Here is a 17,999-nt window from a genome sequence, read left to right as displayed (position 1 = left end):
TTCCAGATCCATGGTGTGAGGCGGGTGGAATATCACAGACTGTGGGGTACATTTATTAAAGCTTCTGAAAATAGAAAAGTGCAGGTGTCACCCATAGCAACCAACAAGCTATTGTCTATCTTGTGAAGTCTAAAAAAATGACAGCTAAATTCTGATTGGTCGCTAAGGGAAACACCTCTACTTTTGTTTTTTAGAACCTTTAGTAAATCTACCCCAGATAACTAAATAATGGAGGGAGTAGGGCCCTTTGCAGAACAGAGTAATGACTATAAAATGGATGTGTGACGATGTCCGTCTCCTGTGCTCATCCCAACCTTAATTAAAATCTGTAATCTCTCTCTACAGATATCTTTCCTTCACTATTCAAGCATGCAGTGATTACTCCTATTCTAAAAAAAAAAAATTCTGACCCTAACGCTCTCTCTCAAATTACTGTCCTAGCTCTCATGCTCCTCCAAGCTACTGGCCTACACTCGCCTCACACATACAACTCATAGGACCCACTTCAGTCAGGCTTTCGTTACCAACACTCCACAGAGACAGCACTGACTAAGGTAGTAAATGATCTGGTCACTGCCAAGGCTAAAGGCCATTCATTACTCACTTCTTATTCTTCTAGATCTCTCTGCTGCTTTTGACACTGTTGACCACTCTTTTCTCATACAAACACTACAATCCCTAGGTCTTCAGGACACAGACCTTTCTTGGTTCTCATCCTACCTATCTAATCGCTCCTTCACTGTTCGTTTCTCTGACTCCACTTCTTCTTCGCTACCTCTATCAGTTGGAGTACCACAAAGCTCAGTTTTAGGTCCTCTGATTTTCTCAATCTATACCACCTCTCTTGGCAAACTAATCAGCTCTTTTGGTTTTCAGTATCATCTGTACGTGGACGATACGCAGATCTACCTATCCTCCCCAGATTTGTCACCATCTGGGCTGGTCCGTGTCACTGAATGTCTTTCCGCCATTTCATCTTGGATGTCATCTCGCCACCTGAAACTTAATATTTCTAAAACAGAATTAATTACATTTCCACCGGCCAATAGTAGCTACCAACCTGATATATATATCACTGTTGATAACTCGACAAACAAACCCACCCCACAAGCTCACTGCCTAGGTGTCATCCTTGACTCAGAACTGTCCTTTGTTCTTCACATTCAATGTCTCAAAATCATGTTACATACATCTAAAAAAACATCCAAAATTAGACCATATCTTACACAAGACACTGCAAAAACTCTAATCCATGCACTTATTTCCCGCATTGACTCAGTGATCGCGGTGAGCGGAAAAAATTGTGGGTCCCAGGGACCGAATCGGTATGAAATCCCGGCTGCCGCATGGCCGGGAGTTCGATTCCCGGCAGCGGCAGCCCGACAAAACAGCAGAGCCCGGCAGCGGAAGCCGTACAGCGCTTGAAATCCCGATCGTGCCTAAGGTAAGTATCTACTAACCTACCCTAACCCTCCATAGGGGTGCCTAACCTTAACCCCCCCTTCCCCGCTGCCAAAACCTAAGTCCCCCGGGGGGGTGCCTAACCCTAAGTCCCCCCGGGGGTGCCTAACCCTAACCCTCCCTCCCCCTAACCTAACCCTAACCCTCCCGGGGGGGTGCCTAACTCTAAGTCCCCCCGGGGGTGCCTAACCCTTACCCTCCCTCCCCCTAACCTAACCCTAACCCTCCCGGGGGGGTGCCTAACTCTAAGTCCCCCCCGGGTGCCCTAAACCTAACCCTCCCCCCCCGCGGCTTTCTGCTCGCGGCGCCCGGCATCCTTCGATTGGGATGCCGGGCGCCGGTCTCCCGGCGTCGGGAAAATGACAGGCGTCTAGAAATAGAGGCCGGTCATTTATCCCACACTGGGATACAGCAGTCGGGAAGCCGGCTGTCGGGATTCTGGCAGCCGGCTTCCCGATTGTATACCCCAGGGACCCCTCACTTTAAAAAATTGGGGTCCTACACCACTTTTTCTGGGTCCCGTTACATATTATGGGGGTTGAGGGCAGGCACCAGTTGGGACTGTGCTGGGGGGCAGTTGGGACTGTGCTGGGAGGCAGTTGGGGTAGAGGGGGTTGGGGTAGAGCTTAGGGTAAAAGCAGGGAGAAGTTGGGGTAGAGCTGCAGTTATAGGGGAGTAAGGGCAGGCAGGGCTAGGGAGGGGCAAGTGCAGACAGTTGATGCGACAGTGCTGGGGGGCGTGGAGGGTACTAGAGGCAGGTTGAGTGAGGGGCAATGGTAGATAGCAGCTGGCGCAGTACTTGGGGGGTACGGCGGGGATTAGCGGCAAGCAGTACTTGGGGTAAGGAGGTGGCGAGGGTAGACAGCAGCTGGGGCAGTACTGCGGGCAAGGAGGAGGTTAGGGACAGGCAGTGCTGGGTGTAGGGAGGGGGCCAGGGTAGATAGCAGCTAGGGCAGTACTGGAGGGGAGCAAGGAGGGAGTTAGGGGCAGAGCTAGGTCAGGATAGCAGCTGGGGCAGCACTGGGGGTAGAGAGGGGGCAAGTGTAGATAGCAGCAGGGGCAGTATGGGAGGCATATAGGGGAAAAGAGTTGTTAGCAGCTAGGGGCAAGGAAGAGGTTAGGGGCAAGCAATACTGGGTGCAGGGAGTGGTAACGGTAGGTAACTAGCGCAGTACTGGGGGGCAAGAAGGGCGTTAGGGGCAGGCAATACGGGGGCAGTAATGGGGTTAGGGAGAGGGTTAGGATAGCAGCTGGGGCAGAACTGAGGGTAGGGAGGGGGTAAAGATAGACAGCACATGGGGTAGTGTTTACCTCCTTGCTTTTGCTGGGAGCCCCTAGCCGTGTCACTGTTCCAGCTCCTCCTGTCCCATGCAGTGTCCACCTTCCCTGCCTCCTGCGTGCAGAGAGCTCAGCTGGCTGAAGGAGTGCAGGCTGCCAGAGGGTCCCTGCACCACCGACATTCTGCTGCCCGATGGATGCAGTGCATACAGACTCAGTCAGGAGTCGTGTGACGAGGGCCATTGGCTGGGGGAGACGCAGGGCGGCCATTGGCTGGGGGAGACGTCGCAGCGCAGCGATTGGTTACAGCAGTACAAACAGTGCCAGAGGATCCTACAGGACCCGATCAGTTTTTAAATCTGGGTGCCCAGATTTCTGTAGCGCATAAAAACGCGCTGTAGTGCGTATTTTGCGAACCCTGTTGTCTATTGCAATATTCTCCTTACTGGTCTTCCTTAAAACAGACTCTCACTGGTACAATCCATTATGAATGCAGCTGCGAGGCTGATCTTTCTTGCCAAACGTTCATTGTCTGTTGATCTGCTCTGTCAGTCCCTACATTGGTTACCTGTATTCTACCAAATTCAATATAAAATAGTTTTACTTACACATAAGGCTATTAAGCAATCTACAGTGACATACATCTCTATGCTTATCACAAAATATCTCCCAACTAGACATTTTCGCTCTGCACAAGATCTGCGTCTCTCATCCACACTTATTAACTGCTCCCATTCACGGTTACAGGACATTTTCAGACTACTCTGTGGAATGCACTCTCATGTACAATAAGACTTTCCTCTAGTCTCCAAACCGTCAAGCATTCCTTGAAAACACACCTCTTTAGGCAGCTTATCATATTCCAGAACCACCCACATAACCTCGTAAGCTAACCTACCCAATTACATCCCCTCTATACAGTCCAAACATAACTCTACATATTTCCTCTGTCTTCACTTTCACATCTTCCCGATCACAGGAGAGCATTCCTGTGTGACTGGGTCATGCAGCCCACCAAGAGCCTCTGCAATCTGGCTGTCCAATATGCAATAGGTAGCACCTATCCTTGTGTAGCAATGCCTATTTCACTATAGATTGTAAGCTTGCGAGCAGGACCCTCTGACCTCTATGTCTGTCTGTTATTACCCATTCTTGTTCTATTACTGTTTGTGTCCAAATGTAAAGCGCAACAGGAAATGGTGGCGCTATATAAGTAACTGATAATAATAAGATTGCGGCATCCACAACACATCTATATCATACGAAGGTCATATATCCAACTTGTTTCACTGTTGGTGGTAGAACTGAAAAAAGAGTTACCATAAAGCAATTGTAGGCTGAACATAAGGTCATGTGACATGGCAGCCTGCCATTCCACAAGAAGGCAGTGACGTCACTGAGATGCTATACTCTCATGAAATTTGTTACTCATGGATATAGCCGACATGATGGCCGTTACCCCTGTGCGAGGGCCAAAGGTGCACTACCGCTCTCTTACATGTTGGGCATACAGCACACCAAAGTAACAACTGCTCTTAAATAATGACAAAATATAGGTAACTGTTTTAAGTTGCCTTTTTCTGTAATATGTGTAGAGTATTGTGACAGTTTTATGGGCAAATTTCCATACAATGGTGTCTATTTTGTATCTGCTGATAAACAATGTACAATTTACAGTAAAGCCAGAAAAAGCATTTAATTTTGGATGAAGTTTAAATAAAACAAACTTTAATTTAGGCTGTCGAGCTCCATTTGCAAGGTACGCCAGGGTAACCAACAGGTGTAACAGTCAGGCATAGCACTCCACTCTCCAATTTAGAAACAAGAAGGGGAAAGCTGCATCCCCTTCAACCTACACCATGAACTTCACCTGACCGCCAGCGGGAGACGTTATAGACAATTTGTGGAGCTGCATGGATCAAATAAGCAGCGCTAACGTAGCAGGGTCAGTACTAACTCGGGTGGACTGCAGGAAAACTAAAACTTGTTCTAGTTCGAGGGCAAAGCTATATCCATTTAGGGATTCCGAACATTGGACCTGATACAGAGTTGTAGCTATTGCCACCTCAGCTGTAATCCCGTACGTCGCTGCTGTGCGAAAATACGCAAATTTCGCAGTCGCCGGAATATCTATCTATAGAGACGCCCACCGAACTTCTTAGCAAATCCAAGCGTCAGTGTACAAAGACGCAGCATCGGTTACAGATCATTCGATGTTAGCGGCACAGCATGACTGTGTGAACCGAGACACCGCAAATATGCTTACTTTGAATGAGTTTGCAGGCGCAAGATGTGACATCTAAACAGTCGCGACACGCCTGCGTTTTTAGCCAAAACTCTTTTACCTCCTCCGAAACGCTCCGACTGTCAATCACACTGCGGGTAAATACTTGCTGGGAGCGACTATGGTCATGTACCTTGAAACATGCACGGATGGCCGATAATCGCTTAACTGCAAAAACAATGGCTTTGCGTACATCTCTGAACTATGCGCATATAATGTTATCTGCAGCGGTCTGTGGCAAACAGCTTGTATACAGCATTGAGAACAATATGTGCGTACAGCAACACACTTCTCAGTGTCTGCTCTGCACATGAAGTTCTCTCTCTATCGTTTCATCTGGTAACAGAACACTAGCTGGGTACACACTATGGGCCGTATTCAATTAGGCTGAGAAAACCCGATGATGTAATATTCGCAGGTTTGACTTATCCCCGTATTCAAATTTTCCCGACTTTTCGCCGGAGCGAAAAGTCTATGCATTGGGACCTGCAAAAAAGTATCACCATTGAATAGGTGGCTAGAACAAGTGCAGAATTGTGGTTTTGGGGTGCAGACTTCCAAAAACCACCTTGGACAGTCTCCCAAAGTTATTCTGAGTCAAAAAAAATTAAAAAAGGACCAAGCATCAGGACACCCCAAAAAAGGTATTTTCATTTTGGGGGCGAAAAAAATAATAGGGGGACAAACTTCTAAACTAGCAAAATAGACTCAGGGGGGGTCCCCAAGTATGCGGTAGGTGTTTTTTTGATTGCAGGTGGCTGCGGCAGGTGGATTTTTCACGATCTTTAAAACTTCACATTAGCCACTTTAAAATATGCTAGCACTCATTTTCATGTACCCCAAATTTGATGGGACACCTTATTTTTCCCCCAAAAAGTTGCTAAATGCTATTCTTCACCACTTTCCCAAATGCACTATACACCACTTATTGAGACCGTTTAAAGACCCCACATACCTTTAGCAGGGCTATTCGGGGGAACCCATAGTGATCCCCCATGTCAGAGCATCTTTTGGGGGGTGTCAGGCTGATTTCCCCTAAAATGACAGGACTATTAGTCGGGTCCCATTTTCGCCGAAATGAAATTGAATACGGGGAATCGCGGGACGAGCGCGATAAGTTTTCACTTCCAAAACCTCCGATGACGGCGAAAAGGCCGGCAACGGACTTTTCGCCTCAAACTGAATATGGCCCTATAAGTTGTGTGTACCCAGTGACGGGCCAACTCGATGTAACAATACATATTGTGATATTGTGTACGCCGTAGAGACACAGCGCGATCCGCTGTGCGAGGGTGCAATGTGCCGTTACATGGCGTATGTAACAGCACCGGGTTTTTCATTGTATCATCTCATCTGCTGTGCAAATGGGACGATGCGATGAACGACCCTGGTGAACGCGCAACTGGGCGCGCACGCTGCACGATCTGTACGATATATCGTATACTGTGTACCCAGTTTTGTGCATTTGACGAAGACAAGAAAACGGCTGAGACAGCACAAAACAAATTTAGAAAAAGAATAAAAACCTCTGCCGAGGCTATGATAGGTAACAAATGACACAAGAATGAGCAACTACTGTACCTTCTCAATGCAAAAGTTTTCTATGTCCTGCGTTACTTTGGGGTTGTCGGGGTTGAATATATCAGGGTAATCGGACAAAACAAGGTCTTCGATGAAGAACTGACGCACAGTCTGCAGCGGGATTTTCTGCATGTTCATTTTCTTGTTTTTAATTCGTAATAAGCCAATGTGTCTAGAAATGAACAGGAAAGGTGTGGGAATGGATCATTTATAGTGCAGACAAACTCACTGGGAAGACACAGAATTAAAATTTATATCTGAAACCAGCACACTGTGTGTGATATCTACTGGATGCAAAAATAACTTATGAATAAGTTCTTATGAATTATGGCTGTTGTTCTGGCGCTGTCTGGGTTTTTATTTTCACTCATTTCCACCCCTCTCCCTTCAGCATCCCATTTTTTTCTCCTCCGATTTGATATTTATTGATCAACAGTTGTTTATATAGCGCAGACATATTCCGCAGCACTTTACAGTGATTATTTCAATCCTTCACATTCCAACCTGCCCCCAAAGGAGCTTACGATCTATATTTTCCCCATCACATTGACACAAATGCACTTAAGGGTTACATTTTTGTCAGAAGTCTGTTTTTGGATGACATGTCAGTTTTGTTTTGTGTTGGCCACGAATAAACATAAATTGCAGAAAAAAAAAAAGAAGTATGTTTTCGGAATGTGGGAGGAAACCGGAGCACCTTGAGGAACCCCACGCAAACTTGGGGAGAACATACAAACTCCACACAGATGGCCCATGACATCACTGACACAGGTGGGACGAGTCAGAGTCCATGCCGACCATCAGTAACTACCATTTCGGCAGATGTCTAAAATAACTTTCTATTTGTTTTTAATGTACTGTCTTTTTGGGCTGGTTAGGGGGTAAACTCTGCTGTTCAACTGTATTTTGACACAGATAGGTCGTCAACATTCAAATTTTAATATGGAAGTGTCACAAAAGGAACAATGTTGGTAAATAGTGGTTTAGTGGGAGGCGATGTGTTAATGATCCACAAGTGGTGGAGATGACATATTCCAGGTTTACCAAATGTCAGAGGCTTTTTGAATATGGAAAACTACTCCACTGTTATACACTCCCTGGGGGTAAATTTACTAAAGTGAGAGTTTTTAGAAGTGGAGATGTTCCCCATAGCAACCAATCAGACTCTAGCTATTATCTTCTAGAACAACATTTTTCAACCACTGTGCCGTGGCACACTAGTATGCCGCGAGTGGTTGTTAAGTGTCCCGCGAGGTCAGAGCTGACTTTACTTGTACTGCTGGCCTGGGCAGTGCTGGACTCTTCAGGGAGGCTCAGACGCACCCAGGCCCTGACCTATGGAGACGCGGTTGGTGTGACATAGGTCACGCACGCTGCGTTGCACGCAGGGCCGGCCCAAGCTTATTTTTTTTTGGTAACCAAAAAAAAATTTGAGTGCCCCTTGTTGGAATAAACCGTCATATATATATGTTCTGATCGCATTTAATTTAAATTTGGGCCTGGAACTGAACTCTTGGCATGCATAACCTGTATAAATAGTTGTAGTTGTGTAGTCTGTAATAATCTAGTTCTAGGTGTAATAGTAATATACATTTGGGCTCCCTTTTCAAAAGTGTCCCATTATGCATCAGAACGTACAGACTCCTTAATAAAAAATAAACAAAACACAATGGCCCCCGACACGAAAAAAAACAAATACATTGGCCCCAGCAGGAAAAAAATAAATCACATTGGCCCGATAGTAAAAAAAAAAAAACAAACACATAGGCACCCCACAGGAAAATAATAAAACACATAAGCTTCACATGGGGAAAAAAAAAACAAACACATTGGCCCGATAGGAAAAAAAACAAAAACAAACACATAGGCACCCCACAGGAAAATAATAAAACACATAAGCTTCACATGGGGAAAAAAATAAATAAATCACATTGGCCCGATAGGAAAAAAAAACAAACAAACACATAGGCACCCCACAGGAAAATAATAAAACACATAAGCTTCATATGGGAAAAAAAAAAAAAAAAAACACATTGGCCTATATTGGCAGATAGAAAAAAAATAAAAACACTGGCCCCCACAGGACTTAAAAACTAAAACACACAGGCTTCACATGAAAAAAAACAAACACACATACTGGCAGGCTACATATAAAGCCACACAGAAGGTGGAGGCTCCAGTTGAGTAAACTGTGGTAGTATACATGGTGGGTGAAATGGTTGGTGAGTGCATATGTGAAGACAGTGGATGGTGAGTAGAGGTGGTTTGCAAGAAGCTTTTTGGACATACAGCCCTACCTAGACCATCAATTACGTCAAGCTGACCACTTTCTCCCTAGCATGCATAGTCCACCTTCCCACCAGATTTTCCCTCAAAATTCTGTCTGACCCACATGGCCCCCCCCTGACATGCCCCCTCCACAGCCAAGTATTTCCCACCTGTATGCCATAAATAACTCCTGCATCTGCCTCCCCCCAGAAGAGCATTTGCATTATGCCTCCCAGTGCCCAAAATGCTCCCATATGCCCCCCAGCAGCATGTTAACCACATGCCCCCCTGTGCCCCAAATGTCTGTGACATGCCCCACTTTGTGCCCCAAAATAACCACAGCAGCATCCTCCTCACATGTCCCCCTATGCCACAAATGCCCCCAGCGTCTTAGACATGCTCATTCCACAGCCGATTCTTTTTCCCCAAATGCCCCGTGACACAAACTCCCCCAGCGTCTGTCTGTCTCCCCAGCAGCAACTTCCCCACATTCCCCCCTATTCCCAAAATGCCCCCAGTTGTATGCTCCACATATGCCTCCATGCTCCAAATGCCCCAGCGTCTGCCCCAGTATAATTTTCCCTACGCCCCAAAAGTCTATGACATGCCCCCTACACATCAGTGTGTTCCCCTCTTTGTGCTTTAAATGCTCCCATCATCTGCCACCCTCCAGCAGCATGCTCCCCACATGCCCCCGTGTCACAAATGCCCCCAGCATTTGTGACAAGCCCCCCACAGCAGCATGCTCCCCAAATGCCTAGAGACTCCCTGACATGCCCCTTTGTGTGCCCCATATGCTACAAGCATTTGTCCCCCATCTGCGCGTTCCCAACATGTCCCCCTGTGCCGTGCACCCTCCATAGCAGTGGGCGCTCCACATGTCCCACATTCCTATCAGCTTCTTACCTTACACTTCTCTGTTGTGATGAACTTGACAGCAGCCCACAAAACTATGCTGCTGCAGCTGCAGGACCCGGGGACACTGTATATAATATGAGATCTGTCACATGGTCTGATCACATGATCAGATAACTCAGGGGGTATGTTTACTGATAAGTATCTATCCGACGCCATTACCTGCCCCCGGCTAGGACCCGGCGCCTGTCTGCTGCTCCATCGCGTCCCCTCACTGTCAGGGCTGTGGCACAGCAGCAGCGACGGCGCCCTCCTCACTGTGGCGCTCTACGCGGCCCCGTACCCGGCGTAATGGTCGGGCCGGCCCTGGTTGCACGCCTGCCTGCACGCTACTCCCAGCTCTGCACTGTGTACTCAGTCACTGAGTGTGACTGAGCTACCCCAGCCGATGAGGCAAAGGACAGGGACAACAGTGTGGTTATTTTTTTTATTTTTTTTTGTGGGGGCCTTCAAATGTGATTGTTTGTTTTCTTGCTGTGGGGACCATTTTGTTTCATATTTTGTTCTGTTTGGCCATTGTGTTTTATTTTTTATCTGTGGGGCACAATGTGTTTGTTTTTGTTCTGTGGGGGCCATTGTGTTTTTTTTTTCTGTAGGGGGCAATGTGTGTGTTTGTTTTTCTGTGGGGGCCAATGTCTGAGTGTTTTTTCACGTAGGGGCCAATGTGTCTGTTTTTTTTCCTGTGAGGGACAGATGATGTGCCTTAGAAATTTTAAAAACTTGTTTGGTGTGTTGCGAGTTGAAAAAGGTTGAAAATCACTATTCTAGGAGGTGCTAGTTAAATGTTAAGTAGAATCTAATTGGTTGCAATGGGCAACATCTCCACTTCTAAAAACTCTCGCTTTAGTAAATTTACCCCCTTGTGTTGTCAGTGGTTGGCTCATATCCATTACTCTCAACCGGACATCTTTTAAGCTACCTAGGCACTTATTATATTAAACAGAACATTTAAACACACCCACAACCAATTGACTCATTTGCATGCAAAAAAGTGCAACTCTGCAATTTTTCTCGTTCCTCATGAACCCCCCAAAATATATTAAGATACGCCGACGTTACCCCCTTGATTTGAAGGGAAGAAAATCATATAGTAGTGCCCCCAAAGTTAGGCCCCTGTAGTAGTGCCCCCATAGTTAGGCCCCTGTAGTAGTGCCCCCATAGTTAGGCCCCTGTAGTAGTGCCCCCATAGTTAGGCCCCTGTAGTAGTACCCCCATAGTTAGGCCTCTACAGTAGTGCCCCCATAGTTAGGCCTCTGCAGTAGTGCCCCCATAGTTAGGCCCCTGCAGTAGTGCCCCCATAGTTAGGTCCCTGTAGTAGTGCCCCCATAGTTAGGCCCCTGTAGTAGTGCCCCCATATAGGGGCGCTGTAGTAGTGCCCCCATAGTTAGGCCCCTGTAGTAGTGCCCCCATATAGGGTCCCTGTAGTAGTGCCCCCATTGAGGGCCCCCATATAGGGCCCCTGTAGTAGTGCCCCCATATAGGGCCTCTGTAGTAGTCCCTATTTAATGCCCCTGTAGCAGTGCCCCTATATAATGCCCCTGTAGTAGTGCCCCTATAGTAGAGCCCCCATATAATGCCCTGTAGCAGTGCCCCCGTAGTAGTGCCCCATATAGTGTCCCTGTAGTAGAGCCCCCATATACTGCCCTCGTAGCAGTGCCCCCATAGTTATGCCCCATAGCAGTGCCCCATATAATGCCCCTGTAGCAGTGCCCCCATATAATGCCCCTGTAGTGCCGCTTGTACAAAGAAAAAAAAACAAAAACACTTACCTTAATCCCCGCTCCTGCATCCACCGCTATGCTGTCCGCCCGGCTGCTCCTCTGAACTATGGGAGAAACGTCATGACGTCTCTCCCATAGTGCGCATGGGGAGAGCCGGAAGCTGGAGTTCAGAAGAGAACTCCAGCCTCCGGCTAACGCGGCACTGCAGGGAAGGAGCCGGGCGCCAGCTGGTAATAACATCTCAGCGGGCGTCCGGCTCACAGCCTCCTTGCGGCGCCGGGCTGGAGAACACTGGCGCCGCACCCGGCGCCAGTGACCTCCATTCTTGGGGGTAGTGGACGGACAGCCGGGCATGCAACGATTAATATGCATGCCCGGCTGTCCGTCCATTACCCCCAGGAATTTAATTTTTACCCCATTTGGGGTCATTTACCCCTGTTCCCCGACCAGTGCCCCAGAGACTCCCAATATTCTGTTTCAGTGTGGATGGATGTGTCATAGGATAAATAAATACATCTCTCCAAGCATAAGGGAACAAAAACTAGACGCAAAAGAGTTAAGAGTAAACAAACAAAAACTGGCTACAATAAAATCTGCATTTTCACAAATACAGTAAAGATCTGCTTTGTGTGAACCCGCAATCATTTCTCCAATAACACTGCTGCTGGCAGTATTACTCATCCATAAGCAGGGAGTCTAAAGCAGAATGTGTAGCATCATACTACATGCTGTGCAATAAACCCATTGTGCCTGGAAGGTGCATATAACCAAGCGGATTAAGAAATACAATGAAACAATTAAAAGAAAACGTATACTAAGAAAAAGAAATAAAATGTTGTTACACTATTACCATCAACAGTAAAAGAAAATGTAAGCACGCAGAGAATATCTCTAGAGTACATTGTAGCTGCTCTTTACGCGTTTTGCCATTTACAGTTCAATTGATTGAGTATAAACAAAAATAGAACTTGAAGAAGATAACAAAAGCCAATAAGAGAACATTTATAACGATATACAAGTGCACAATCCTACGCATTTTTAGCCTGCAAGAAGGGTTCTTTTTTCTCTTTGTATATCTATTAATTCTCAGGTATTTGTTGTTATTCTGCTGCGTTTGTTCCCAGTTGTACTGCATGCTGGCACTATATAAATCAATGTTAGTATATAAATAAAATGCAGTGCCTTCTACTTTAGCAATGCTGTGCTCCTTTTTAAGCAATTATGTTTGATTTGAAAGGTAAATCTATAAGACGGAAGAGGCTGCAGGGAACCAACATTTTGGATCTTTTAATGGGAGTAGGAGGGTGAATTGGGAGCTCATTGTTGGACTTCTCATATACAAAAATCAGATTATGTATTCAGGGTTATGATACCTTGCCTGCGTACTCTGTACATCCTCTGAGTACAACCACAGTGTCACTCTCCTGTGCCAGCGGTGCATCTGATACCTTGCCTGTGTACTCGGTACAACATCATAGTTCAGAATCCTCGCTAGTGCTTCTTTCCATTTCCCACCTGTTTCGGATACCTGACCATAGGGCCGCGGCCTGCTTGCTGGGTGCAGCTTAAACCCATATCCCGCTTGGAGGGGTCACTGGTGAACACCTTCCAGCAGGTTAGACTCCGCGCCTTTGGTCAGGCCTCGCCAACATCCGATACTTGTGGATGAGGAGGTTGTACATCCAGGCCCCTCGCCTCCGATTTCTTCCTCAAAACCGGACCTCAGCTTTCAACTCCTCAGTAGGAGATCCTCCTGAGACAGGCGTGATAGTTTGTACAGGCTTAATGGAAGCTTCAGGATCCAAGGCTGCAGAGGCATTGCAAGATCTCGCCTCTCGCATGGATAATCAGGAGGCAGTGCAACATCAAGTGACTCAATATGTACAAGAGCTCTCCGGGCAACTACTTTCCATCCAATCAACCTTGGCCACGTTACTTCCTCCCCCCACCGTGTCTGCTCCTTCGAATCCTCCAGTCCATCCTCCATTTCCAGTGACATAGAAGTTTCGTCTTCAGTTCACATCCCCTGAAGCTTTGATGGAAGTCCAAGACGTTGCCACGGTTTCATCAACCAATGTGAGATTCAGTTTGAACGCCTGCCGCAGAATTTCCCGATGCCTAGATCAAAAGTGGCTTATATTATTTCACTGCTGACTGGAACCGCTTTGGATTGGGTCTCCCCATTATGGGAATGAGCAGATCCTCTAATGTCTAACTATGAGAAATTTATTTCCTCTTTCAAGAGAATCTTTGACGAGCCGGGCCGCACTGCTTCGGCTTCTTCTGATCTCCTTCGAGTCCGACAAGGGACCCGTAACGTGGGACAGTACGAGGTCCAATTTCAAACAAGTTCTTCTGAATTAAAATGGAACGAAGAGGCCCTCAAGGCTGCCTTTTTACATGGTCTTTCAGAAAAGATGAAAGAGGAGTCCTTCTCCGAAGTAATCTCTCTGTGCATTAAGATGGACTTGCACCATAGAGAACGATTGGCTAGTAGAGGACGAGAGGATCGTTTTAGGGATCGGTTGTTATTAGATTCACGTTCCACTTCTCCAGCAATGAGTAAAGAAGAACCTATGCAGGTTAATAAATCCTGGCTAACCACGGCCCAGTGAACCCGTCGGTTCAAGAACAAGCTCTGCCTCTACTGTGCAGCTCCGGACCACGTTCTCAAGAATTGTCCTCTTCTTGCAGGTAATGCGAGACCCTAACTGGTTCTGGGAGCGACCAGTTGGGGGTAGTGATCAAGCCATCCCATTTAATGGTTAGTCTGTTATCGGTGTGTACCTTTCCTACTAGTCGAGGACAAAAGTGTTGAAAGCCTTGGTGGATTCCGGAGCCGCCGGAAATTTTATTTCAGAATCCGTGGCACGTACTCTGGGTATACCAGTCACTCCCCTACCCAGCAAGCTCACCCTATAGGTGGGTGGATGGCAACGTCATTCTGGGAGATTCCATTTCTTTTGTTACCCACCCGGTGTCCCTTCGAGTAGGATGCCTCCATCAAGAAATGTTAGAACTCTTAGTCCTACCTAAAACCTCCTACAAACTAGTTTTAGGTCTAATATGCAAATCCTTGCTTGCGGTCTGGACTGTGTTCATCAATGTCTGTCCCGTTTACTTCCTGTATGTATCCATCAAGTTTCTACCAGACCTGCTTTTAAGCCTCCTAATCCTGATCAATTGAAAGTCCTCCTATATGCCCGTCTGCCGGAACCATATCATGATTTTGCTGACGTTTTTAATGAACAGGATGCAGATAAATTACCTCCTCATCATTCTTGGGAACTGTTGCATTGATCTCATTCCTGGGAAAATGCTACCTCGTGGCTGAATTTACCCACTTTTAGTTCTGGAAACAGCAGCCATGTCCGACTACATTAAAGAAAACCTAGCCAAAGGGTTTATGAGACCATCCTCTTCTCCTGCTGGGGCTGTTTTCTTCTTTGTTAGAAGGACAGGGGACTCAGACCCTGCATAGATTACCGTTGACTCAATCTAATTACTTTCAAGAACAGATACCCGCTGCCACTCATTTCGGAAATTTTCGACAAGGTTCGTGGAGCTCTCTTTTTCACAAAATTTTAACTTTGCGGGGTCTACAACTTGATCCGCATCAAGGCGGGGGATGAGTGGATAACTGCATTCAACACCTGTGATGGCCACTTTGAATAATTGGTAATGCAATTTGGGTTATGTAACGCAGCAGCGGTGTTCCAAGGTTACGTGAATAAAATTTCAGGGACGTCCTTTACAAGTTCGTTGTGGTCTATCTAGACAAAATTTTATTTTTTTCCAAGGATATGCAGCCGCACCAATTTCATGTACGAGAGGTTTTATCCCATCTTCGTGAACACTGTCTGTATGGAAAGATTTCCAAATGTCTCTTCGAGCAATCCTCCGTGCCATTTCTGGGGCACATCATCTCTGAAGATTCTCTACAGATGGATCTAGACAAACTGAGTGTCATCCGGGACTGGCCTCAACCTAACTCCCTGAAAGCTACCCAGAGATTCTTAGGGTTTTCTAATTATTATAGACCATTTATATCAAACTTCTCCAAACTATTTGCTCCCATCACAGCTCTCACCAAGAAGGGAGCCAATCCTTCCCGTTGGCCCCCTTCGACAGCAATGGCATTTCAAAATCTAAAAACAGCATTCTCCACAGCACCAATCCTTCGCCAACCACAACTTAAAAAGCCCTTCATTCTGGAAGTTGATGACCCTTCGGTGAGGGTGGGAAGACTCACCCATGTGGGTACTTCTCACGAAAATTTTCTCCGGCTGAGAAAAATTATGCCATTGGTGACAAGGCGTTACTTGCTATGCGCTTGGCATTGGAAGAGTGGTGACACCCTTTAGAGGGTGCAAGATTCCATGTCATCATTGTTACAGATCATAAACATTTGGTATACCTGCAGACAGCTCATCGATTAAACGCCAGACAAGCTCGTTGGTCCCTCTTCTTCTCTAGGTTTGAGCTTCAGTTCCACCCTGGAGTCCTGAACAAGAAAGCTGATGTCCTGTCTCAGTCTTTTCTATCTGCACAAGAGGATCCCTCTCAAGTTCGCCCAATCCAGGACCCTCTCGTCTTTGCTCCCACTCAACTCCTGTCTCCCCCACCAGGCAAAATCCTTGTTGCTTCACAACTGCGTAAAAGCTTATTGACATGGGCCCATGCTTCCCATTTTAATGGACATTCAGGCATTCTTAAGACTTACAAATTTTTGCAGCGATCTTACTGGTGGCCTACCATGAAGAAAGACGTTCGAGAGTTCATCTTGTCCTGTGTCAAGTGTGCTCAGCATAAAGTCACTCACAATAAAGTTGTGGGCTCATTACGTCCTTTGCCTATTCCAGTTGCTCCATGGACACACCTCTCTATGCATTTTATTTCAGAATTACCAAAGGACATAACACCATTTGGGTGGTTGTTGATCGATTCTCAAAGATGGCCCATTTTATTCCCCTAGTCGGTTGTCCTTCTGCTCCAAATTGGCAAAGATATTCATCCTGGACAACTTCAGGCTACATGGTTTGCCCAAAGAGATAGTATCCGATCAAGGGGTACAATTCGTAGCCAAGTTTTGGAGAGCACTGTGTGCGTCCTGTGGAATTAAGTTAAAGTTCTCTTCCGCCTACCACCCACAAATAAATGGTCAAACAGAGAGGGTAAATGAAGAGCTGGAAACATTTATCAGCCTTTTTGTATCCTCTTCACAGGATGACTGGCTCGATCTTTTACCTTGGGCGGAGTTTTCGCATAACTTCAGGTATCATTCTTCTTCTGATTCCACTCCATTTTTTGCAGTCTATGGTAGACATCCATTTTCAAGAATTACCGTTAATGGAAGTTCCAGCCATAAGTAACTTCGTAGACTCATTTGCGAACTTAAAAAATATTCATTATTCATTGAAGCCTCAAGTAGTTACAAAAAATTTGCTGATAAGAAACTTCTTGTGGTTCCCCTTCTGAGAGTCGGAGATAGGGTATGGTTATCATGTAAGAACATTTGTTTAAAAGAATCAAGCAAGAAGTTCACCCCACGCTTCATTGGACCATACCGCATTCTCAAGGTAATAAACCCTGTGGTGTATATACTAGAACTTGCACCCCAGCTGAAGATCTCCTATACCTTCCAAATCTCTGTTACGTCCTTTGATTTTTAATCAATTTCAACATTCTTCACCTAAAACGTCACAAGTGCAAACTCAACAGGGTGTCGAGTTTGAGATTGAGAGAATCCTTGATTCTCAACATCGATCTAATTGCTTTCAGTATCTTATTGATTGGAAAGGATACGGACCTGAAGAACGAGCATGGATTAAGGCCTCTGACATCCATGCTCCTCAACATGTTCGAGCTTTTCACAAAAGATTTCCTGATAAGCCTTGTGGGTGTCCGGAGTCCACCCTGAAAGGGGGGGGCTATACTGTCGGGCTTCGGCCTAGAATCGGCCGTTACTCACCACAGCACCGACTTCCCCGATTATGTATTGAGGGTTATGATATTTAAATACTATAAGCTCAAAGATACGAAAACGCACAAGTATTAGTCTATACTTTTAATGAGATACTATTAGCCCAATCCTTAATAAGGAAAAGCACAAAAATAGAAGTGTCAGCCTTCGGCAACGGATCGGCCGTTACTTACCACAGCGCTGACTTCCCCTGACTTTCTGTGTGGTCAGACGTCAGGTGCGGCAGCGAGTGACGTGCTGAGGATTATGCCTTAGGTGCCCTTCGACATCCATGTGCTGCTCCGTGACTTGGCTACCGAGGTTGCCGTCATGGGCGCAGTCATGACAGTCTTCATCACCTGACTGACCCTTCGTCCAATGGTAGCATGGTTGTTGTCAGCTGGCGCTGTCCTCCAATGACTGCTACCTTGGGGTATATTACTGGGCTCTGGACAACAGGAAATTGCCTGTACAACATCGTTACTACTAGTGTTTGCTTGCCGTCAGTTCGTTCCAGGTTCCCTTACAG

General features: G+C 46.3%; 1 protein-coding gene across 1 annotated transcript in view; it reads right to left on the bottom strand.

Annotated features, from left to right (window-relative positions):
- Window positions 1-17,999, bottom strand: part of MRE11 (MRE11 double strand break repair nuclease) — a 266,838-nt gene that overhangs the window by 116,679 nt on the left and 132,160 nt on the right. The window contains exon 9 of the mRNA XM_088455727.1: window positions 6,605-6,776. Within this exon, the coding sequence (XP_088311853.1) occupies window positions 6,605-6,776 (172 nt within the window). The remainder of the gene's footprint in view (window positions 1-6,604; window positions 6,777-17,999) is intronic.

Source organism: Taudactylus pleione, unplaced genomic scaffold, assembly GCF_031769625.1.
Source record: "Taudactylus pleione unplaced genomic scaffold, aTauple2 ptg000667l, whole genome shotgun sequence".
Classification (NCBI taxonomy): Eukaryota; Metazoa; Chordata; class Amphibia; order Anura; family Myobatrachidae; genus Taudactylus; species Taudactylus pleione.
This window is presented reverse-complemented; position numbering and strand designations above follow the sequence as displayed.